The 26527-nt window shown below is 40.9% G+C and overlaps 1 protein-coding gene across 6 annotated transcripts in view; it reads right to left on the bottom strand.

Moving 5' to 3' along the window:
• The window catches only part of FARP1 (FERM, ARH/RhoGEF and pleckstrin domain protein 1), a 202496-nt gene that overhangs the window by 158234 nt on the left and 17735 nt on the right, over positions 1-26527 (bottom strand). For 5 of the 6 annotated variants that reach the window (XM_063392335.1, XM_063392339.1, XM_063392340.1 and 2 more), the window contains exon 2: positions 5548-5743. In XM_063392335.1, coding sequence (XP_063248405.1) covers positions 5548-5718 — 171 coding nt within the window. In that variant the 5' untranslated portion in view covers positions 5719-5743. Of the gene's footprint in view, positions 1-5547; positions 5744-19311; positions 19440-26527 lie in introns of those variants that run through there. The other variant, XM_063392337.1, reaches the window with a different exon arrangement.

Below are 26527 nucleotides of genomic sequence, written 5' to 3'. Positions count from 1 at the left end.
GGATATTGAGGAGAGGCATAAGGCAAGGCAATTATCATAACCCACAAATGCTACAGAAAATAATTCAAACATTTATAAAACCCTGGCTGAAATTTTGAATTTAATAGGTAACACAGCACTTGTGGAAATTTATACGAAAGCACATGTAATGTTTATTATTAACTACTCAGACTTTCTAATATTTAGCTGTTCCTGGCACACATTCTGGCTTGAAGCTGGTGGGAGCACAGTTAATAGACAACGTTTTCCCCTCAAAAGGAATATGAACCACCACCATATGACTGCATGAACAATCCAAACCAGTCAAAGAAAAAAAAAAATCCACCCAGAACATTATCCTTAAGGAATAGACCTCCAATAGGATTATGAAGTCATTCTCTCCGAAAAATTTGCGATTGAGGCAGAGAAATTCTCTGCCAAGGTACCACATCCAAACTCCAGCAGAAGATAAACAGTTGCAGATCCAAGACCACTTGGTCTTTATTTTGTATTCTCAGGTAATCTGAAGCTTTTCTCTTCCCAGAGAAAAGCAAATTGAAATGTACTGTTTACAAGTGACGCTTACGGAGGATTACACCTTTACCCTGCTTTCTATTAGGAGACTCCTGCTGCTTAAGAAACCCGTGTTAATCCCCCAAAGCAGATGACGTTTTCCAACCCTGCATATTTCACAAAGCTTGCATCCATTCAAAGGGAAAGGAAGTTGACACAATACAAAAAACAGATGTTTAATAAACTTGAGTAATTGGACAGGCAAGCATGTTTTGGTCATTCCAAAAGACAGCCACAAAAAGGAAGCAACTATTCTCTTGCAGACACAATAAAGAAGACTTTGGGTTGATTTTAATTAAAGAGATCAGATCCTAACCAAAACAAGAATCCTAACCTCCTGTGACATACTTTGGTCTCACCTTTAAAGCCAAAAAGAAACAGCTCTCACTTGCTATTTAGCATCAATAGTATCATCCCAGTCACATAACCTTCATTCATCCAAGAGAGTAGGATATGCTCAGTGACAAGCATCATATCAGTCAGGGTTAAACCTGGTCTGAGTCACCAAATCATCCTGGCAGTCTAATAAGAGTATCAGTCTTGTCCTCAGCATTTCCTAGACAGGAACAACACTGACTCTGCATTTAGGAGCAGTTTTAAAACAGATTCCTTCTGGCAATGAAACAACTATAAAAGTAAATATAATACAAATGGCATAGACACTAAACATGAAAGGGCTTTTTTTCCCCAGAAGGATCATCAGCTATTTCTACTGTTCTTTAAAAACTGTATTTCACTTTCATTTAAACTGCTTTGAATCTACAGGGGAGATCACATCAAACATCGCAAAACAAACATATGAAAATCTAATTTTTGCTATGGCTTTATGGAATCAGTCCTGTTCTCTTTCAACTAACTTAGGTGAGAAATAAAAGCAGAGGAAGATCAAGCAGTACAGAGCTGTACATCTCCATTTTCTATTATATAATACACAACCTCTGTTTTGCAGTCCTGGGTTTTCCAAGTCTTCAGGTTGAAGTGTCAACCTTTCAAAATGCCAAGATCTATCTGTATATGATTACCATTATGTGTACACAGGTGGAGAATGTCCTTCCTCCTTCACATTAGTCACTTTAGCTAAAGCTGTTATCCTCTTACCTAGCAGAAAGGAAATTTGCTCATTCTATCACACAGTCATAACTCAGCCAAACATTGGCTGAAACAGAATGCTGTATTTTGGACCTCTGCAGTCTCCACTTAGCATATCTAACTAATTTTTTAGTAAATACAGCCAAAGCAGAAATTAGAAACAAAAAGTAGGGGAGAAATAAATTCCACACTTGCATGCAACTTCATGACCAGCAGCTGCAAGTTCTGGATGATCATGAACTCTTGACTCATGGCCTGATTTTCACCTAATCACCTGCAACTGCAGCTGACATCTAGTTCTTGTCTGAGAGTTTGTGGCAGACAAAAAACTAAAGGTACAGAGACACAGTCATAAAACACTGAATAACTTAAAGGAAGGAAGGATGTTCTACATAATTGTCTTCTCATAGCTGCAGAGACAAAAATGTGCTCAAAAAAGATAACTGATGAATTTTATACTTATCTTTTATGTTAAAGACAGGTAGTACAAAGTCAATGTTATGTAATCTTTTTTTCTTTTTTTCTGAACAGTGCCTACCTTTCCCCCTCCTCCTTCAAGCATGTGTACCCAACCTAACTGGATGTGTGTAGAAGTACCAGGATTACCTATTCAAGTTTTCACTAGCTTTTTTGGAATATAGGAACGTTGGAAGATTCTGCAATGAAATATTTTGTTTGTTAACAGCATGCAGCATACAAGATTTGTCTTATGTATCCCTTTCTTTTACAATACTGCATTTGCAACAATTGATGAAAAGGCCTTCATTGTGGCTTCTGTTTTTGAGGTCTCCCATATAAAAATCTCTCTACAGACTATGTAGAGTTTTTCTATTAAAAAATATCATTTACAGGTCCATATATAGGCATGTGGATGTCTCTTCTCTCTTTTTTGTTCATTTGGGATTTGTTTCTTGTGAGAAGTAATACAATGAGCCAAATATGGTATGATTATATGGCATCAAAGCACTAACACCTAAAGAATTAATTTTCCTTTAGAAATTCAAATGGCACTAGAGTTATCTTACTTTTAAATAGCCCAAAGAGCAGCAGCACTGAGGGGTAATTGACATAGGTCATATTTTCCTCCTGTTTTGTTATATACAGAACAGACATAAAAATCTGATGGATTTGGCACTCATAGTAACAAGTCATCTGTATACAATGTGAGAAAAGGGATTGCTTAAGAGCAAGGATATTGAATCATGTCTCCTGGAATATAATTTCAAAACAAACCAAACCAAACCAAAATTCAATAAACAAGAAAAAATAAATGAGAGCACAATAAAAACCTAAAACCATGACAACGTTCAAACAAAACAATAACAAATCCAATAAAAATACCACATAGATAAGGTCTTACAGCTGATGGGGTGGTGGTGCTGAAGGTGGTATAACAAGAGTAGCACAGAGGTAGGACTAGAGAGATGGACAGTCCCAACTACTGCACTAGTTCCCCCGAACTCAGGAAGAAGTAGCACCAGTATCTGTTTCCATTTTTACACAGACTTCACGAGCAAATAATAAACTGGCATCTTAAACTTCATACCATCCCACAAGACACACTACAAGCATCAATAAAACCACCCAAAATGTTGGCTCATTTGCTAACACAGAAAGGTTTGTGCAGCAAAATTCCTGAAACTGTAGGAAACACAAATCCTTCTCAGTTTATACTTGTATCGTATTTGCAAAGTTATTTTCATAATCATAGCAGCTCAGGTTTTGGGAAGCGTAGTTCAGATCCTCAACCACGCAAAAAGTCTTTAATTCTCCACTGAAAAGCAAACCCACAGATGTGCTTAGGCATGTATGTTTAACATCTTCTGCCCACGGCCACACTTGCTGCTCCTAAAATATTTTGTTGAAATGGTATCAGTTTCCTTTTCTGTGTATACTGCACCAATTTGACTAAAAACATGAAACTTATACATAGGAACACGGGGTTTCCAACATGAATAAACACCTCAACTTAGAGGTAGCAAAATCTCAGTTTTGTGAGATGGGACTAAAACAATTAATGTCTTCTAGAGCAGACTGAAAGTGTGTATTCCTCCATTTGACTATGTATAGGTTAAAGACAAAAGGCTTCAGAAAAGATTTGCTGTAAAAGATTTCATATCTAAGCATCCTGCATATTTTACCACAAGGTTTGACTTTCAAACCAACTGGGCTTTCCTTGAGTAGGGATGGTTATGAAATTAAAGTCTCTGAAAACAATCGTATTGAAGTGATCTCAACAGAGAGTTGTTTAAATCCCCAGGTCTTCGAGGTGCTGCTGAAGATGAAAACAAATGAAATCTTGCTATCTTCTAATATTAAAGACCAAAACCCACTGTTTTCTTAATCTCCCAGAAGCAAAATTGGAGTTATAGGGTGCATTGCATCCACATCACCTTGTATTTTCTTCTAAACAATCTAATGAAAGAGACCAAATCTCAAAATGGTTTCTGTTAAGTGTCTGCACACTGCATTTTCAATTTTCAAAATGCAGTGAATTAGCATCTACATTTAAAAAAAACCCAAAAACCAAACTTGTCTCTGGAATAATAGAGATATTTATACCACATAAAAGAGCATCAAAATTTTACTAGTGTTTGGTGATTTAAACTATAACTACACTTTTGAACAGCAACAATTACCTAAAGACTGCTTTTACCTAAAGACTGTTCGCTATGGATATTTGACAGGCACTCTGAAAGGCCCAAAAGTGTAACAAGTTGCTACATACATGGGCATTTCACTTAAATCAGTTAAGTTCACATATAACCCACCTGTCCAGAGAATTTACCTTCCACTAAAATGAACAAATAGTTGCAGCTGGATCACAAAAAGCAGCAGAGAGCAGATCAAAAAGCGTCTGCATGTACACATAGAATATATCAAACAAAACCTCATAAGCAGGTCATAATAACATTATAAACATTTTTTTAAAATTCTGATTTTCCTAATCAGAATTCCTTCATGTTAGTAGAGGGATAACATTTTTTCCAGGGCACTATAAGTCTAAGACCTCCATTTTACAGAAGGGAAAGCTGAGCCAATGAAGGCATGGAAATTACCATAGCTACAGAAAATGCAAGTAACAAAGGATGAAATTTGAACTCACGTTTCCACTTTCCTATTCACTGAACCCTGAAGACTTTGAAAAATATACATTCCAGTACACTTCCAGAATAGCAACAATGTTCAAACATATTACATGTTAGTTGTGTAAGCATGGCATGCTAAAATCATTAGTGGCTACTAACAGATAGATCGTGTGAAACTGGATCAGTCTTGGTATCACAACTAATTCTGACAGATTCTCCTGATCACACTGAAGCAGCTCTGTCTCCTTGGCAAGGACAAACCTAGGTTAATCTCAACAGGGTACAGAGAAACTTTAGATCAGACTGCTTTGCTTCTTTCCTTGCACCCAACTGCTGTGAGAGCACTCAGTGCTTGTAAGAGTGATATAAATTATGGAAAACCTTGATGATTTCAAATTAATATCCTAAGGACTTGCCAGAGGAAAGACAAAAAAAATCTTAGATCTATGTAATATAGATCTACAGTTTACTGGATCAAGAGCAAAACAACAGCAAGGAAATACATCAACTGTTCAGAAAGTAGAGGAAACCATTGATGTAATATTTGAAGAAAAAAACCCACCAATGACTTTAACCTCTTCTGAAGCTGTTCAAACAGAAACAGAATTAATAACCATAATCTACAGTTCACTTCCCTGTTTAATGTTATTCTATTGCACCATCACCTATTTAATGCTAACATACACAGCCATTTTCTCTGCAACACGAATTCATTAGCCAAAGAATCACAGCTGAAATAAAAAGAGAACTGATTTGAGAGTATGTATTATCAAAATGGCTAAATAATCTTTAGCCACTCCAACCTCCACATCCTTACCGGAATGTCGAAAGTTTCTTGTGTGTCATCCAGCATCTGAATTTTGATAGAGACAAGTTTTCCTGGAGGTGTCATAGGTGGTTTCTGTCCATGCTCCAAAGTACTGATCCCAGCATTTTCCTGAGCTCCTAAGCGGGATCCTGCTGTTGGTCTCTGCTCAGTTTCACCCATGTTTAGGGAAACACGGTTTTTATATCTGGTAAGAAATAAGGGCAAAGAAGACCACATCAGTCATAAAGAAAATGTTTTGCACATAAGCATCACGGTATATATGCTTACAGGCAGTAAACTGTGTGACTACTAATATGTAAAGTTAATGGTCATACAGTTTACTACCTGTAAAAATAAGTAAACCTGTAAAGTTAAAAGTAAGTAAATCTTAAAGTTAAAAGTAAGGGCCATCACAATCTTTTCTTAATGTCTCATATGATGACAAGAAAATCAGGCAAACTTTATAATTTCAAAATACACAGGCTAATCACTTCCTGGTGGTGAGGCTGATAGACAGGCTATGGTACTGCACAAGAGAAAACTTCCTTTTCTCCTGGAAAAGTAAACAATACGCCATAGGAAATAGAGCACAACAGAACCCAGATTTCAATTAATTATGTAAATTTTTAATTATTTATGAATAAGGCTGTTATCACCCCCAGACAGGATTCCCAGAGAAGGTAGGAAGGCGAGAAGAGCAGTGAGGCAACTCAGCACTTGCTGACCATCATTCCCTCTTGGCTAATCAGCACTTTTTCCTTCCAGCCTCCTCTGGCCCTTTGCAGTTGCCACCTTGATAAGGGTCTGTGAAGCAGGAAAGCCAAGGGGTACAAGATGACACCAATTACACAATAGGGGACCAGAGCTGCTCTAGACCTGTGGCCTGGCCTGATCCCAGTGAGGAGCCAAGAACTGTGAGGACATGCTACTGGAAAGGCCAGAAAAAAAGCCAACCCCGACTGGGAAATTCTTCACTATCGGTACAACTTTGAACCTTCTTTTTTAATTCAAGCACCATTTGTTTTACTTGTTGAACGTTACACATCACACTAGAATTTTACTTCACTTCTCCTACTCTGCTTTTTGACACTCCAGTTCGATTTCTGATGAAACCCACTTCTACTGTCCATTTATCTTTCTTAGTAAATACACTTTCATTTTGCATGACTTTTATACAGTGATCAATGACCAAAACATGTAGCGCACAAATAAGTACAAATGGAAATGTAACTTTCCAGCTGAACAAAGGCATAAGAAGAGTACTGTCAATCACTGCCTGGCTTTAGCTCTGAGGTTACAATTACTGAGAAGCCTATATGGGGAAAAAAGGAAGCACAAGACAGCCTATGAATCTGTGAATGCATCACCGGTTCTACAGGATACTATAAAGAACAGTGACAGGTAATAAGACACCAGTTCCCACCATAAGGATAGAATAAAAAACAGCCCTGGTTTTGGCAGGATACACTACTTTTTACACATTACTCTTCCATGTCTTGACTAATCTGTTCCAATTTTTTACACTGCAAATACTCAGGCGTTAAATATTTTAAAACAGCATTTGGATTAAAAGAAATATTAGCTGAGAAGGAAGGGAATTAAAAACTATGGATCCCACACTTCTAAATATCAGCTCAATGGGCACAAGTGAAAGAGAAGAAAAAAATGCAGGCAAGCCTTTGCAATGATTAGGCACTAACCTGCCCATCAAGGTCAGAGTGAAACCCACCCAAGTCCATGTCAACCTCTACCAGAAAGGCATTTTTTTCCTTAGTTATCATTGCAATCTAAAAATCTATGAAGAATCAGTTATATTTATCTTATTATTTGAAGAAAAAAATCTTTTTATAGAACAAGCAGTGCCAACAAGGAAGCTGCAGTTTCAGGCAGGAATTCCAGAAGAGACACCAAGCTCCACACAAAAAGACTCCAGGCCCCTTTGCAAATAAACCTGTTTTTCCTGTGTGTGCAGTACACAGGGTCATCTAAAAAGGTAGCACAGGCATCCAGTCTAGAAGTGCACAAAGACTCTGGTCTCAGTAAGAGCTCTTCTGAAGTCACCTCACACCCCAGACAGCACCAAGGGGGCACACAGGACCTCTACAACTGCTGTGTTACTACCGAAGTTTCTGCCTATGTTCCTTCCATTAAATCATAAACACAGAGATCAGTCCAGTAGGTTCAAGTGATACCATTAAATAATTCATGCAAGGAAATATTACAGACATTGAACCCTTCTATAAATGCTCTTCTGACTGATGACACAGTGGCCCACACACATAAACAGACAGGCCAATAAACCTAATGAAATGCATAAAAACCACTCAAATTTGGGAGCCAAAAAAATCATGGAGGAAAGGTACAAGTACAACCACTCCGTATGTACAGCTGAGATATTTTTTATTATTAAGTTAATAACATAGAAATCCTTGTTCTGCATCTCTATTGAACCGTTTGGTTATAAACGCACGCTTTCATTCGAAAGCAAAGATCTAAGAACCATTGGCTACTCTGATCACAAGCATCTGCCACCTGGAAAATTAAGAGAAGATCTTTCATTTTTTAACCTATACGCCTAAACATCAGCATGCTGCACTGGAAGTTATTTAGGGTTTTTTTCAGCATGCTACTAGTCTCACTGTGCTGTTTCATAACAGCAGCATAATATTTTTACTATACCTTTACGTAAGAGGCCTTAAAAATTAGCCTCTCTAAAATAACACAGCACATCAGTCAAGCTCTATAACTTTTTCTACATCACTTTGATCTAGGAGACAGCAAACTAAGGTCACAGAATGCAACAGAAGAGTATTAAGCAAACACGGGACAAACCTGAGGGGATTAGAATGCCTAATGGGTGTCATGATGAAGAGATGGATCAAGTTTGGACAAACGATAGAGAAATTCAAAGACACTCTGGAGTAGAAAGACAACAGTAAATTGGGGAAGGTATTAATCAAGAAGAAAGAGCAGCAGCCACTAGATTCTAACATGTGCAATTCTAAGCAAAACATATGTGGAGACAGACAACCAGTACAGGAGCAGAGAGTGGCAAACAGAAGACGATTCATCTGAACTCTGAAAATTAGGAGTTTCTGCCTGCTCTTTCTGATAGCTGTTGAAACCCAGGGCAAAAATCAAGTCAATTGTTTCAGCTGCAGGTTCACTGGATGTCAGTGGCCTTCTTGGTAGTGGTGTAGCACCTGCAAAAGGAGAGAGTCCACTGCAGAGAATGAACCTCTATCCTAACCTGTGTGAGGGGAGAAGTTACTGGGACAGCACAGCTGCCCAGGGGTAGTCCTGTCCCCTTCTGCCCCTTCCCAGCTACCACCCACACAGTCCTGCCTGATGCTGAGCACTGACTCTCACCCTCCTCAGACTGAGCCAAGGCACCTTTCTAACTCAAAAGAAAACAATTCAGTGTTTTGTTCTTGGCTGGGTTAGCAAATTAAATCAGCTCTCGGCAGGCTGGAAAACCCAATGCCAGGGTGAGCTAAGCCCAGCCAGCTGCTGTCAGGCCACTGGGCTGACTCAAGTCTTTCTCTGTTTACAGCACCTGGAAGGCACAAAAAATCCCTACAACTGCCATTAGATAGGAGATGTTGTTTTGTTCTAATCACACATTTAAAACCCTTTTATACTGATAGTAAATGCCTAGATTAAAAATTTAAGGTCTGTATATGCTTATGCAGTAGCTGGACAAAGCCACAATATGGTTCAGCATAAAGTCACCTTAGTTCTCCATGTTCAAAGCACACACATTTTATAGCATCAGAAAGGCTCTGGCCCATTAAAATTTCCACATATTTTTCCCTGGCAGGATGAAAAAAGTATCAAACTTATTTAGTCTAAAGATAGCTGCAAGTATAAACAGCACTTGCTGGGCCAGGGAAGACGGGCAGGAATAAAGGGCTACAAAACCTACAAAATACCAAGGAAAATAGAAGCAGTACGCTAGAATTGATGCCACTGTGATCTTCCACCTACTCTGCTCTTTAGGTCAGGGCTCAGAATTTGATCCAAGAGGCTCCCAAAGCCTGAAGACTCCTTTTACAGGAGAGAATGGTACCACATATTTTGGCCCTTTCCACTTCTTTTCTTTCCTTTATGACACATTTCCACAGCATGAAACAGAAGGAAGCACAGTGCTCAGTACACTCCTCTTAAAGGTGGGGAAGCCTGAGGCACAGAGGGATTGTGTGAGTACAGCCCTACCAAAAGCATATAGCAGACATGTACACCTTCAGTAAGAGAAAATTCTATATGTGCAGCATAAATTGTCAATGATGCTGCCTTTTCATTAGTACATCAGAATTACCATAAAAATGAAATCAAGTATCTTGAACCCATATTTAAAAAATAGTAATAAAATAACAAGGCAAAAGGACCAGGAAGCCTGAAACTAAAATTCAGTCTGAAATGATGGGAAGCAGATAGAGGGCCAATACAGTTCAGGTTTTTGTACTGCGAGGCATTACCCCACTTAATTTCCACAAGTCCCTGGCAGAGCTGTACAAAGCAAATATGATTTAAAAATTTTAAATTATTCATGTAAATCACAGAATCATAGAATATCCTGTCTTGGAAGAGACCTAAAAGGATCAGCTAAGTCCAACTTACAACTTCTTTGATAAAACCCAGCATTTTTGCAGAAGCAAAGAAATGGGCAAAGTTCTTAATAGAAAAACAGCTCAAGTTTGAAGGCCAGTAGTACAGACACAGATGCTGGGTGTCTGTTTCTCTGCTTGCACCCAGCAGACTAAGTTGGACTCATACTCTAAAGGAAACCTTGCAGCTGAAGGGATTTATGTTCAGTTTCTTGTCTACCTTTTCTGCTCACATTCACAATACTCAGATAGAGAAGGAAGGCAATAAAAATTCCATTTTCTTGTACCATTATACTGTCTTCTAGCTCAAAGCAAAAAAAAAGTTAACATTGTAAGCGATGGCTGCTTGGAAGTCAGAAGCAGAGAGGCTCGAGGTGAGGTATGGTCAAGAAGATCAGCAACAAGACAGGTCATGCCTAGTCCCCTGTACAGTCAGTGGAAAAGGGGGTGGAGGGTGAAGTCCTTAACCAGGCTTAATGTCTAAACACATATTTATCTTTTTTTCTTTTTTTTGTCCCTAAAAGATGCAAAAATTAACCTTGAAAAACCTGCCTGCTGAAGAAAACACCTTGGCTGCCTACCAAAAATTAGACAGAGCCTTGCAGAAGCAAGTCTTAGAATCAGATTCTTCAGCATTCTGCAGACTTTCTAAAATCTGCAGCAATAAGAAATTCCCTCAGCTATGCAAGACTATCTATTAAAAGAGTACAATTCATCACCTCTACTGAAAATGAAGAGAGCCTACAAAGTTGTCTATCAGCCTCTGAAAACCTCTAAATAACACTCTCTTATCCCTTGACCCAATTTCTGTGGGATGGTTATGCAGCTGGACAGACTAAGTGCTCAGGTTTGTAAAGCAATAGAGTACACTTAGTTAACACCAAACTAGCTAGAGCCCGAAACCGATGTCAGATTCAGGGACCTGAGCAGTAACACAAAGCTTTAAAACCTCAAACTATTCAGTGTGCCAATAATGTAGCCTGAAGTCCAGAATAATGAGCATTTATGACTGTACAGGATAAAAAACACCTCTCACAAGCCTATCAGTACAGCATTCAGAGTGCCCACATTCGTTTCTGGCTTTAGGGCCATTCAGCTTCCAACTGGAGCTCATTTATCTTCATTGCATTCAGGTCCTAAAACTGTCTGCAATTCTGTGGCACTAGCAGCTGTCCCAGATTCCAATTCTTCTGCCAGATGTCAGCAAAGAATGGTCCCATCCTGCACAAATTTGAAGTGTGCTATCTTTTTTCCTCAGCCACACACCTGTCAGTAGATCTATCCACCAGTGCAGCGATAGATAAATCTATGCTTTTCCAACTCCCTCTGTGAAAATAATCATCCCTTAAGCACAAATACAGACTGCTTTGTGAATTAAATCAATCTGGTCTACAAATACTTTATTTCAACCCACAACACTACAATTACTTTTGATGGCCATCAGCGATATTGAACAAGTCAGTAGACATATTGATTCACTTTGTGTTACGTTTCTGGACAATGTTGCATTAGAAACTGATTGCAGGCAAGAAACATTTCTTCTCCTTGCATCTCACACAAGCAAGCAAAGCCATTGTACATAGGTAAGGGAGCAATTAAGTAAGCAAAACCTCCTTACACTCACCCTCTCAAAGGAACTCCTCACAAGCCTCTTCATACAAGTTACTCTTTGGACTAACTGTGACTGTTTCCCAATCTCTGGAGATTTGTCTTCACTTTGTTCTTCACCACCCCTACCTGGCACCCCTGTACCATGATCAACATCACTTACTTGAATCAGGAATACCAACATCATATTCAAACCAACACAGGCAATTTTAAAGTTTTTAATTCAGGTTTTAAATCAGCCAACTTGAAGGCACTGTACAAACAGGTAATTCTGGCTACTCCTGGAAGGAAAATTAGTGTTTCATCTGCTAAGCCAAGGGGATGATTAGCTCCAATTGCTCAATTAGTGACTCTCACCCAACAACTATGTTTTCCCTTCACATTCAAAGGCACAGTCTGAGCAAAACAGGGATCTTGTGGTGCCATGAATCCATTAATAGACCAGAGGGAGATATTTCCACACAAATGCTTCATTTGTTATTAGACAAGTTAAAATTTGAATTAAATATTGCCCACTCGCTTTGCACTTACTGCATCACCATTTAACTACTGTGTATGTGTTTATACTTCCACATGAAGTTCAACACTGTTTTGCATTGAAAATACTTCCCTGACACCTTACTTTCCCAACTGGACAAGACCACACCCATTCTACAAAATTTCTGCTTTAGCTCAGGCCAGGGGGAGGATATTTCTTCCTCACTGTGAAACTCTCAACCTGCTTTCTGAAATGTTTTTTAACCCATTGACAAAACTGCCTGCATAAAAATTATGCTTAGGAATAAGCTGCAAGCTATGGATCATATACTTACATACTCAATTTTATTGACACCCCATCTATTTTGCATAACCTGCCAATTCTGTCACTAAAACCTATGAAAAAGTAAAATTCAGCACACTCACACAAGTAACTAAATGTGATTTTAAAAAAAAATCCATGGGGGAAAAAGTATTAAGAGTAAAGAGTACATGAAAATACATGCCAAAGTCACCCAGCTAATCCTTCACTGATGATAAAATGTGTTGTAGAAGTGAGAAAGTACATGTTAACATTTTATGAAGACATAAAGCATTTTAAAGTTGAGATATAAAAGCATCACCATGTGGGCAAAAAACTATTTCACATTGTGAACAGAAAGACTGTGGAAGCTTTATTGCCACATGGCAAATGCTAGGAACATGTAAGGAGAGTCCAAGAAAACCTCTGCCTCTTGTGTTTCCAACCAGCACAGTTTCCTGATTAACCAGGTCATCACCTGAGCCCATAGTTTGTCACTACAAAACACAAGCGAAATGAATAAGAACTTTAAGCAGTTTGATGGTTCAATAGTGGTATAAATCAATCCTGAAGCCATTAAAAGCATTTTCCAAAACCCTTTCATGCCATCACTCTGCATAAATAAAGCTGTTGCACCAGCTGGAGTGCTCTGGGCTCATTCACCCATACAACACCTCATGTGAAAGCCAAGCCGAATGTGCTTATAGTAGAAAAAAGTAAACTGATTTACTTCCAGATTTAACAGAATTCTGAAAGGGATCCAGCCACTCATACCCAGCTTCAAGCCTAATGTAGACGTTTTCCATGAAATAAAAACATGTCAAAAGAATAAATAACACACTACATTAATACTACTGTTCAGCAGTTGGGGGAAAATCTGATACAGTTCTGGTTTTGAGAAATAAAACAGCTCAGGGGAAATGCTATTTCTCTGAACCAAGTATGAGTATACAGTAGAGGTATTCACACTGCCTAAATGCAAGCCAGATCCTCTAGAGAAGTGCTGAGCACCAGAGACTAATTCAGGCATTCAGCAGCCCTTCAGAGGAGCTTCTCCCTGCCCGGAGCACACAGACCCCTCCCAGAAGACCCAAAGGCTGTGGTCCGCATGCCTGGCCCTGCTGAGAGCCATCAGAGGTGTCACTGCAGGTGTCCCCACAGCTGGGCTGGCGTGCTGCACGAGCAGGGAGCAGAAGCCCGGAGCTGCACACTGTGCTCACTGTGGGGGCAGGCACCCCTGCGGCCCAGTGGCTGCAAACCACAGAGCAATGACATCAGTGCTCAGCACTGGGCAGCCACAGATGATGCCTGTCCAAACATGTGAAATTGAGGCTGTAATGGCCTTGACTAGCTTTCTTTATGCCCAAAGCTTGTGATCAGGCTCCCACAAAATTATTACATAGCTTGTGCACCAGGAAAAATGTATTTATGGCCAAAGTTCTACACTCAGTATATAACCCACTATAAAACCAGAAAAGAATTCCTGATGTTTGAAATATTTAAATGCCTATTCCCAAAAGAGACTTTTTATAAGTTTGTAAAATTGCTTGCTATAATGAAATACACAATGATTGTTTTGTTTGGGTTTTTTTAATTAAGTCTTTTTATATAAGCCTTTATTATTCTTGACCAAGGATATATCACACTTAATAATGACACAGTACCAGCAAGAGATACTTGTAGTATAAGAAAAAAATTGCTTTATGCACTACTGTTTAGAAAACAACCTAATATATCCACTTGCATCCTGCTGGTGACAAAATGGGTCATGATGCATGATTGTACATTATTTACCCTAGAGTGTTTTATAATTATGCCATTATTCTTCCTTCAAAAATTCTTTTAAAAGTTACTGCAAAACTTTCAAACTTCCTTAGGTTCCTAACTCATTTCTCTTTGTGCAAATACTTCAATCAGTGAAAGACTCTACCTTCGCTAAGTATCACAGTTCAGACACTGCCTGTCCTATGACAGCTCTCCTGATCTTTCAAGATAGAGTATTTTTGTGTCTTTATATAATTGATAACACTGTGTTTATTCTGTGAACAGCTATCAGAGATACTGTAAGAGACACAAGGTTATACTGTTGCTACAGGTACATCCTCATTTTATGTTTAGCTAAAATGTAAGTATTATATATGCTGCATGAAAGACAAGGGTGGGTTTTCACACAAGACAGATGTAGCTATATGAAGTGATGCTGTGTCTGCAGAACAAATGTCTTTTCCCACCGTAACTAACTTCATGATGAAAACTGACCTAAGTGTCCAAAGCGCAGCACTATTAGAGCAAGCTTTAGAAGCTGCACCTAGAGAAGGACCTTCCTGCCTAACCACACCATTGTCTCTTTATCAACAAACCTGTTTCAGTACAGATTACATCCCTGCGGTTTCTTGTGACATTTCAAAACTAATTACTCACCTGCTTGGAGGTGTGAAAAAGCATTATCTGTGAAATCTGTACTTTACTAGGACTGTACTTTTTCCACTGACTGGGACAGTGGAAAGCACCAATTCTCTTGTTGTGTTCTCTTCCTTGCAGCACTGGCAAGGAGAGATGGCAGAAATACTGCCAAAGCAGCCCACCAGTCTGCACCGACCTCCTCGAAATGTCATGGGAAGCAACACTCCAAAACAGCCTTTACAATCCAAGCAAGAGAGAGAGATGTAGGACTCAGATCCTTTCTTAAAATTCAGGTATCAAGAGGCAGAAGCTGACAGTGAAAGATCAAGCAGAAAGAGGGACATAATAAATAATACATTTCAAATAATCCAACGTGAATGCTGCCTGGAAGATTTTAACATGTCTTCTCACTCAATACAAGGCTCCAGTAAAGCAGCACGGCAGAGGACACTGCTGTGCTGGGCAAAGCAGCACACTGGGTATTAAATTGCTCTTCCTTCCCTTGGAGAACACCCTATACTCCTCATATTCCTTTCTTGGCTCCTGAGTCTCAAGTAACTTTAGATTATGCTGAACACAGAAATCAGTTTTTATCCCCATATCCGATGGTAGCACACAGCAGTCACGGCAGGCAAAGACCTTCAGAGAGTCAGCAGCCAGGATCTCCCCGGAGGCCTTCCTTGCTGAGCACGCTGGAACGCCGCACACTTTCCCAGTGGCAGCCCAAGGACGGCCCGCAGAGCGGGCCAGCACGCGCCAGCCCGGGAACAGAGGAGCCCAAGACTCCTTTCATTTCCATGGCTGCCACGCTGGAGCAGGTCCAGGCCCCGGAGCAGGGGGAGCCCATCCTTCCTGTGCTGGCCGTGGCCGGTCTGCCGGCACCCAGGCAGCAAGGAAGCACAAGGAGTGCATCTGGAGGGCAGCAGGGACAAATGCCAGACCTGAGGGAGACGAAGGAGCAGACCGGGACAAGGGACCAAAACAGGAGGGGAACAAGCACAACAGGCAGGGAAGGGAGCCAGGGATCTCTAGGCAGTGCACAAAACAAGGCAGGAAAAAGGAAAAAGTTGACTAAATGCAAAACCAGAATTGGACAAGGATGGGGAAGGGGGACTCATTCAGGCAAGATGTCTGGTGTCTGACAATGACTCTGCAAGGGAGGTGAAACTGCAGGTGAAAGATAAGAGAATAAGAAGCCAAAACTGAAGAGGTGTCCCAAAATGTGCAAAAGGATTCTCAGGAAGGGCAATACAAAAGGTGGGTCTGATAGAAAATAGCTTATTTCCTTGTGCATGAACAATGACATCAGCCTTTACTCCTGACAGATTCCTCTGGATTGACTCCAACCCTATCAGAAGTCAAGAGGCATTTAGACAACATCCTCAGGAGGCACATGGTGTGATTGTCGGGGCTGGCCTGTGCAGGGCCACGAGTTGGATCAGTGACCCTCGTGGATCCCTTCCAACTCAGGACATTCTATGATTCTATGATTTCCTTCCAGAGCTGGGACCAAAGTCAACAGCCCTCTCCTGCATGTACACAACAACTCAGAGGTGTCCCCCTCTCAGCGTGAGAGCAGCGCAGAGGAGTACGACTGTCTGCTGCCACTGCTGCTCCCACCTCTGATCCCAGTGCCAGAAATCCCCACAGAAGGGTTTAAACCCTACAGCCATGGCAGCTTTCATTTTCAAACAGAACAGATTCTCCTTTTCCTCTTTAAATAAGGGAATACTGCACAAGGAAGAGATGAGAATCAGGAACTGTTTGCATTGTTGACATGTTAAGCATGTCATCAAACTACAAGTTAGCCTTTTCCTGTTCTTGCACACCATAACCTATACCAATTTCCCTCCCTGGATCTGCCAAAGACCATTCTGCCTATTTCACTGCAAAAGGAAGCACAGCCAGTTGCAGGAAACACTAAGGTCTTCTTTTTTCCACCCTGATCTCTCCTTAAGGCTTACTACCTCTTTGAACTCTACTGTTAAGGCAGAATTAACAATTATTTTTCTATGCTTTCTGCAAAGAAGGCTGATTCACTCTCTCGAAAAGTACTTATTCTAACTTCACAATTGTTTGAGAAAGAGGCATCACAATATCCTTACTTCCTAGATGGGGAATTACAGAAAACCCAAGTGCCCAAGACATGTAGATATTGGCTCCACTAGGAGTTTGGGGTCTTAATCCATTTATTGATCTAGGTCAAACAGAATGAAAACCCACTGCTTCTGTAGTGCAAAGCAAGATTCTTAGGGTCAAATCATGCTCCAAGTATTTCACAGCCCACAGCCTGCTTTAGACACAACTGCAGGCTACATACAAGAGCATGAGGCTTTCTGAAAATTAGCTCTTGCTAATTTTCTCAAGCTTATCAAGAGTTTAACTATTTTCTGGGTGCTTAAATCACTTCTAACAATGCAGGGAATTCTCTTGAGAACTGAGTCCAATTCTTTAAAAGCAGGAGGCCATCATCACCTTGAGCCACCCTTCCCTTTCAACATCTGCAAAAGGGAAGGAATGAGAGTTTTCTCACAGATAGTGTGAGAGACAACAGTGCCCTGTGGTAGGAGAACTACCACCACACCCAACAAATAATACAAATGTTGTGTGGGGAAAATGCAACTAAGTAATTACACTTGTGTTGTAAATCACAAAAAGGGAGAATTACATCTTTACATTATGAACTTCGGCTTTGCAATATTAATCATGTTCTTTAAACAGCATCTGATCTATAATGATATTCCAAGTATTAAGATTTCTTATGTGAACCTTAAGGAAAGCAAATCACAAGACTGGCATTACCTTGAGAGTCCAGAAAACAGTATCTCTAATTTTCATAACTCCTGAATATGAATATTTCAATTCCCACAAGGTCTACAAGCGAAGCATCTGCCTTCAAATTACACCTCATTACCCAGACAAAATAAACAGTATAGGATTTGGTTTTGGCATTCCTTTCACCTCGCCCCCAACTTCTCCACTCCTGTAGATGCACCTCCTGAGAGCTCCTCCCAATATATACACCCTCTGTCTCTGATTGCAGCCATCCACCACTCCCAGTCCCACACAGACACACGTCCCAGTATCTTCATCTTTCAGTGGAGGAGGTGAGTACTCATGCAAAGCTCAGCACACTTCAGGAGCATGCACACAGAAGCTTTCCCATGCAGAGCACACTGGTGCCCAGTGAGCAGAGCAGGGAAGCAGCTAGAAGTGCTGGAGAGAACAAAAACGGATGTAAAATGACCAAAGTGTTGGATAGATGGGAGGAGAAGGAAATTATCATCTACTGTGCATTGATGTAATATTAGGTAGTTGTTCTATTTTATGTAAATTCATGCACAGAATATTTTCAGGGGTTTAAATCACCACAGCAGAAAGGTGGTCCACTTAAAGAATATTTAAACATCTACCAGGTATGGAAAATTTTCCCCTCTAGCATTAGACAGGATTATATTTTCTTAGGGTCCCTAACACGACCAGGCTCTGCAATCTGGGCTGGCCTGCATGAAGCAGTCTGCACTTTTCCCCAGAGAGCACAACACTTAACAGATGGTAGTCATACTCTCATCCTTGGAGGAACTCCTTCAGCTTAAGTTTGGACTGGCACACTGAAAAAAAAAAAAAAACCAAATGTGAAAACAATGCATTGCTACCCCTTAGAACCAGCAATCTCTGTATTTTGTGAAAATCCCTGTGTGCATGCTCCAAAAGGATGGCAAACTCACCTCCACTCCACAAAGAGGAGATGTTCTTCAGAACAAAGTAACAGGCAACCTGTCCCACCTGTGCTGTACTGGTGATGAACAAGTCAAGACAGGTCCCTGCCTCTGTGGAAGGCTGAGAGGGCACATTTCCCTCATCTGTACTTGGGGGCTGCTCTTCTTCTGCTCTCCAGATGCCAAAACAGGCATATAAATATTACAGAGTATCACAAGGAGGAGCAGGGAAGCACAGACACATGTTGCAGCTGCCAAATGCTAAGCAGCACAGCGTACAAGCAACGGAGAAGACTTAAGGTTTCACTTCTTCTGAACAGTTGTGCCTTAAGCAGTCCTATCTATCTGGTACCACCTTCTTCCTAAATACACAAATTTTGTCCAACACAGCATATGGACAAAGAAGATGTAACTCTGGTGGATTCAAAAACAGAGGAAAGTCTGAAAGTATTTACAATGGGTAAATAAACCAAGAAGAGAAGGAATTAGCAACACACTGCAGCCCATTCACTAACATATTTGCAGCCAGATATCACATCAGCCCTTCTCCGTTCAGTCCCCACTGAGGAAGGTCAGGGCACCCTGACCACAAAAGCAGCAGCAGGAAGAAAGAAAAAGCCCAGTACCAGCAGCAACACAGACAAACAAACAAACTTACTGCAGTTTCTCTTGGGCAATCAAAGACAAATGGTGATGAGAAATGGATCAGCAGAACCGACACCTTGCTTACCAACCAACCTACTAAGAGACCACGAGGGGTTTGCAATTCAACCCAGGACACTCCCTTTGCTCCCAAACCTGACACTGAGTTGGATAAGGCTGCTGTGGGGTTATTTATTTGCTTTCCAACATAAATAGGCACTCTGCGAGCCTCAGCAGTGGAACACTGAGTACAGTGTCCCCTCCCACCATTAACTTCTGGCCCAGCAATTCAACAGGAAGCAATGCAGGAAATCCAAGGCATCAGTGTGATTCCAACCCATGCCCTTCCTGTCTGAGAAGAGAGATCTAAAAGCATCTTGGACTCCCACTAACAGAAGCGGTCAACACCTCTGTTGAAGGCAGGAGGGGACAGAAATTCAACTGCCCAACCCGAAGCTAAACATAGTTTAGCCAGTACACATCAGGAGACCATATTAATCACCAAGCTGTGTTCCACCTCTATTTTTTCTGACGTTCAAAGACAAACAACACTGCAATCTGGAAGTAGTGAAGCCATGCCCAAGCTCCAGGCACGCCAGCCAAGGCTGTGTAGCTCTGATGCTGTCTCAGCAAGGACACCAAGAAGGGGAAGCAGAGGTCACCCGGTCTGCCTCCCCTAGCTCCTTGCAGCTGCAGCCCAGGCACTGCTGTACACAAAGCAGTATTTTAAAACTTGTCCTGCTAGTTGCATCTATGATCCTTAACCTGTCTGCAACATCCTAGCTGTGGGGTTGCAGGAGACACAGTAAAGCTGCCAGCCAGACTCTGGAAGAGGACGCTGTTCAGGCAGCACTGCAGGCTGCTAAAGGCACAACAACATGTACTCTCTGCACTTCCCCTGCTCAGCACAAGGCAATGTCAAGGTTATAATTACCCGAGGTATGCCCAGGATGGTCCCTCACACATCCTGGACTATTGCACCAGTTTGTAATGAGCTGCAGTCTACCAGAGTGGCACTGCTGAAGTGCAGGAGACAGGAGCAGGAGGTAATTGCTTCGGCACTCTACCAGGGAAGTCACTCCCCAATGTGTTAGATACTACGATAAACTTTCCTCTTTAAAACAAAACATCAAACAAGTTTGCCTGACCTGTCAGTCGGTAAAACCACAACAACAAAAACATACAAACAAAAAAGGAAATTCCAATTAGCTAGAGCAGGGGGAGGCAGGGAAGGGAATATTCTTTCCTGAATCTATTTTTAGGCTATGTAACGCTGTCTGAAACCATGGCAATGAACCTGCTATAAAATCCCCTCGCCAGCTCAATGTTTTGTTTCCTTACAGACAAGGATAAATGAGTCCATACTATGGATTAAATGGTCTAAGAAGAAATAAATAAACTACCAGGCTACTGGAAATGCATTTTTTGGTTATGAAAACTACTGGTTAAGAAAGTTAGGAGCAGCTGTCAGAGAGACCAACCCATTGAACAATCCCATGTCTCATAAGCAATCCTTTATAGTCCAAATAAACAGCACTGAGGTGGGATTAGCCTCCAGATTGCATCTCTCTACCTGCACCACCCTTGACTTCTGGGTGTATTTTGACATTATCAAGTGCACCCTCAGTGCCCAGGTTCATTCTTCAGGCTGGGCCCCCATGATCCAGCTGTGGAGGTCCATGTCCCCATCCCACCATTACCTTCCTTCCACCCCACCTGCAGTCCAGTGCTGGGGTTAAGGCTCAAAGGAACAGCTGATCTGGCAGCAGCACTGAGACCGCACGTACTGAGCACCAGAGGGCTGCAATTGTTTACCCAATTACTTTGCTTAACTGGACACAAAATTTGTAAGAACCCTGTAAGGAGTCTGCAAGCCTTTCAACTCCGAGGCAGAGTTTTTGCAGCAGAATGGTGGGCTTGTGCTTAGTGAAGTACAAACATTATTGCATGAAACAAAGAAAGAAATTGAGTCTGATCAAGTTTTTATCCCTGCTACTCGGATATACTCAGTATAACTGCCACCAAAAAGAGGAGAGATGTCAGGGTCCATACTCCTGCCAGGCTGATGGAGAACACCCCCTCTGTCTTCCACCCAGGATTGCAAGTAAAAACTTTGGTTTGTATTTTGATTGGTTTAAAAGAGGAAAATAATACCTTCACAATTATCCTACCTTACAACTTAAACATGGGGTTACCTCCCATACTGTTCAGTGTTGTGTGAAAATGAGAGCAACCACTGGTAAAAATGTGCCTCAAAGATATTTGATTCCAATATATGTCACTTTTTAGTGCTTCTTATTAAAAAGAATGAAAAAAAAACAAGCAACAGTTTATTTTTTTTAATGTGTACTCCCTTGGCTTTGTAAAAAAACCAACAAAACAAGAAGCTGGAAGAAACAATACTTCACCCTCTTGCCATTTAAATGAGAGTAAAAAAATCTACCCACAGCTGAAAATTTAAAAATTTCAACAATCTTAAAGAACTATTTCAGAACTAATAACTTCCATTAACACCTTTATATCTGCTGCCAAAATAACTCATTCTAAATTCTTATGTGTTTGGTGGTGTTAAACTCATTCTGGATTTCAATCCGCTGCTTTGCACGCCAGATTGGCTGCCAATCTACGCTGCTTTGGAGGACTGAAACATCCTACAAAGCTCAGCTCTGCCTTGCTTGGTATGTGGGGGAGGAAGACAGAAAACATACCTATCTCAAGACAGGTAATTAGATACCCAGTTCTTTAAAGACTGACATCCCAATTATATTTTGATTCTACAGGCTACCAAGTTTTCTGCATGTATCAGGAAGAAGGGGGGGAGGAACATCTCTAAGTCTTTAAAACTGTTACTCGGCAACATTCAAGGGAAAAAACCCCACCCAAACACATAAAGGTAAGAATGTTGAACACAGAAAATGCAAGATTTCTTCTCTGCACAGACCACAGAGGACAGGTAGTCTCTTCTGCTTAGTGCTGTTACAGCACACCCATCACGCAGGCGGTATCAGCTTCCAGCATTGCTAAGCAACACCACGCCACATTACCTCAATTGATTCAAGGGAGGGAAGTTGATTCAGGAGCCATTGAAAAAGGCAGAATCCAGATAAAAACGGCTGCACAAACCTCACACACACAGAAGCCAGGATCCTGCAGTCAGAGGAAAAAGCAATTAAGGAAAACCATTGGGACACACACACACACAAACTGAAGAACAGCAAAAAATAACCACGTACATGAAGACAGAGGAAAGGGAGAAATGAAGTCGGTAAAAGAGAAAGAGTGCTGCTGTCTCACCTCAAGTATTCTAAGACTAGAACAATGAATTACCTCTTTTTTTACAGGAATAAAAAGCAGTAAAACAGCCAGAAACCAATTAGAGGTATGGCAGGCTAAGTCTGATCCTCCTCAAAAACAGAGCTTGCACATGACTGAGGATCTTTGTTACAAATACTGAAGATCCAATGGCAGGAATTAATATGAAACATTCAATTGTGAACTACTTCAAAATCAAAACACAATAAACATCTTCCCCTTAATTCTGATCTAAAATTCTATTCATGTCTTAAACATTTGAAGAGTTGTATCTAAACCGTGTTAAGAATACAATCCAAAACAGAACAGTTTACATTAGAATACTAAATAAATCCATTATCAATCCAAAATTTTGAAAAAACCGATTTGTGTAAGTTTTTAATTGAAACGGAGATTTGTTCTGAGTGACAAGAACAATAAACAATTACATTCAACTACATTTTCCATGCAAACAATTCATGCAATAAATACAAATTCAAATCTATCTAGATATTATTATTGCCACGGCTTCTGGACCTGCTTAAGCCAACATAAACTAGGACTGAGGCAGAAAAAGATGGTCCCCCATGGGTGTATACTGCTGCCTTCCAGCAATCTCCTCCTTTTCAGCTCCTGTTTCACACACGGGAAGCACTCAGGGCACAGAGGGAAAGGCTGCTCACCTACTGAGCAGGGCCAAGGGACAGTGGAGACAAACTGGCCACCACTCTCCCAAAACTCAGGAAAATGCAAGGTGTGTATGGGAGCAAGAAGATGGTACAGGCACAAGACTGTCAAAACCACAGCAACATTAGAGCAGACTTCAGGACCAACAGCCGGTCACCAGATTTAGATGCTACCCAGAAATTTTGAAGGCTCCTCAACTACCACCACAGAACTATTAACCATGCTGCCCAGCTTCCCTCTAAGACAAACTCAAAAAACAAGATATAAAAAGCTGAGGATGTACTGCCAATTTCAATAACGGGACTCCAGGGAACAACGGGCTGGTAGCTACAGGCTCACTTCTACACTGGGAAAGTTGATAGAAATTGTAGAGCATATTAGCAGGTATGCAAATGAACATGACAGAGGAATGTCATCATGGCATGATTTCTTTTACAAACTTGCCATGACATATATATGGAAGTGTGGTATGTATGATATGTATAAAATGCCTGGATCTCCAACAAACTTTTGACTGTGTCTCTCACCACAGGCTTTTAAAGAAATTGAACTGTCATGGGATAAAATGGAATGTCCTAATGTGAATTAACAATTGGTTAGATTAAAAGAAACATACAGGAATATACAGCCAGTTTTCACAAGAGGTCTGGTTTAGCATTTCTGCTACTCAATTTAGTCATTATTTATGTGAAAAATGGAGCAAGCAGTAAAATTATAAAGCCAACTCACTGTGTTGAGCTCCAGATAGATCTGTCAGGTATTTATTCACACACACCACAAAGTCACAGCCAATACAGTGAATGGAAACTTTGCAATTTAATTAAAGTCAGGAACTACACACTCACAGATGACAAAGTTCAGTGCTGGTTGGGAGAGGGAGCAGCAGGAATGAGCAGCTCAGGGATACCTGACAGGGAACACCACAGCAGCTCTGCACCTACAGATGCTGCACCAAGCAATTTTCAGAGAAGTATTCTGCTGAGCAAGAAAAGATTCAACGAGTGATAACAACGGGAGGTGTGAAACAACTATAACCTAAGGAGAACTAAGCAAACAAATGCATTTACATTAGGAGGAAAGATGAAAAAAATAAGAGACATAAACCCATGAATGGTATTACAGAGAAAGCAAAAAGGAAATCATATCTCGGAATATATTAGAATTAGGCAGTGTAACATGAAGTTTATCAGGCAGCTTGTTTAAAAACAAGATGAAAAGGAGGTACTGTTTCCATAGCACAATTAATGGCACTATCTCAGGATGTTATGAAGGCAAAAATTTAAAATACATTAATACACAGTTAGATGTATTCATAAAAGAAAGTCTGTCAAGGATTGTTAAATAAAGGAGCAGACATGACCTTCTTGTTCAAAGTCCTTGAACTACAGCCTTCCAAAAGCTGGGAGGGATCACTGTTTTACTAACACTTTTCCCCATACGTATTATGACTGACTATTATTAGAGGTGGAATGCTGGGCTAAGCCAGACCTCTGTCTGGAAATATCAGGGCTAAATAATTTCATCGCTGGAAAACCCCATCTTCTAAGAAGGAACATGCATAAGCAGCACCTGCTGAAGCCACAAGTCAGAAAAAGATTTGCTTCCTACTGTAGAGCTGTGCTTGTTTTTTAACATGTTCCTCTTACATGAATACAGCTGTGCCACAGGTTTCTGGACTTGGTTAGGTCTAGAAGTCTGTAATTTTGCCTACATGGAACAATCAGATTTACCTACTTCTGTTTTGTGGCCTGGTACTAAAAACCTCATTAGAGCCGAGTTACACAAGAGGAGCTTCTGTCCCCCATTTTAGGTGGCTGAGCTCAATTACGGTGCTGTGCTGGTGAATTTGAAAGTCATTTGAGAAGTTGCACACTTCCCAGAAGTCAGCAGCAGAAGGGGATGAGGAAGATAAAGGAGGAAGAAGAAAGAGGCCACTCTACTTCTGCAGGGATTTAGAAACTGAAGGCACTACAAAACAGCATTAAAGCTTCTTCTGCCTTCATGCCCCCTGCCATGCCTGTAACTCTGCTCCCTAAAATGGCTGTCAGGCAAACTATGAATCTGGGAGGTGTCAAGAAAATGACCTCTTGATCAGATTTATGAGGCACTAACAGATTTATCCATCCACTCCTACGATATTTGCCCACCTGCACAGCCTTACCACCACATTATAAATACAACTACAGTTCATGCAGAGCAGCTACTCTGTTGCATTTCTCACCTGTTGATAAACACATGCTTAAAGTGCCTTTAAAAAGTATATAAACTTTGGTTCCCTTGCAGAAAGTGAGCTTCCAGAGAGAAGTGAATAAGCATTTTTCAGTATCACCACCCATTTTTAGCTGGAGTAACTATAAAATATTTAGACCATATGTATGTATTTCTCTTGGGAGAAACTAACTGAGCTGAAACCCAGAGAAAATCCTTCCCTTGGGAAGGAGGAATCAGTCATGCAGAGACTCTCAACTTGAAATCTCTTTCCAGATAGCAGGCTAATCTCTTGCTTTGTGCCTTATTACTCTGCTTCACACTTCACACTGCATGCAGGCACACAGAACTTAAAAAAAAATAAATTCAAACTCCAAGAAATCAACCAATCTGTTCCAACACAGTATAGGATTGCCATTTCAGCTGCCCCACAAATTCTACAGTGTGTGGTGGCTCTCCTGTTCTGCACAAACCCTTTGAAGCCAGGGGACTGGAGATCCCCTTCACCCACTGCTCAGCCTGATTATGTGAACCACATAAAACCACAGCTGGTTCCCACTGGCTCCCATGATAGGCTTGCAACAGAACATCTGCCCACATTTTCCCTCCTGCACCAAAGACAACACCAACAATAACTCAGGCATGATTTGGGATACATCCGAGCTGCTTGTTAAACAGCAAAGCTCAGCCACCAACATGCCTTATGCTGCTGTGCAAAGAGGTCAACTCTTCATTGAGATACCAGCACCACTTGTCAGATGACAGTAAATCTGTTAGTGCTTATTTTATCATGTTCTTGGGCTTACTTGTCTCCACTCAGTGATTATCCCAAAAATTTCAATACTGGCACTAAAATGCCTTATTCAGTGACTCACCAGTACTTCTCCACCGTGATTTCAGAACAGTGCCACTCACAAACTGCAGCTCCCTCCTGAGCATCAACATCACACAACTGCTTCCCTACCTCTTCTGGTGACACTGTGCTCCCACGACACTCTGCCTTATCTAGAGATTATGCAAAACCAGAAAAGTGTCTGGGCTAGAGC

Source organism: Prinia subflava, chromosome 3 (assembly GCF_021018805.1).
Source record: "Prinia subflava isolate CZ2003 ecotype Zambia chromosome 3, Cam_Psub_1.2, whole genome shotgun sequence".
NCBI classification, from domain to species: domain Eukaryota; kingdom Metazoa; phylum Chordata; class Aves; order Passeriformes; family Cisticolidae; genus Prinia; species Prinia subflava.
This window is presented reverse-complemented; position numbering and strand designations above follow the sequence as displayed.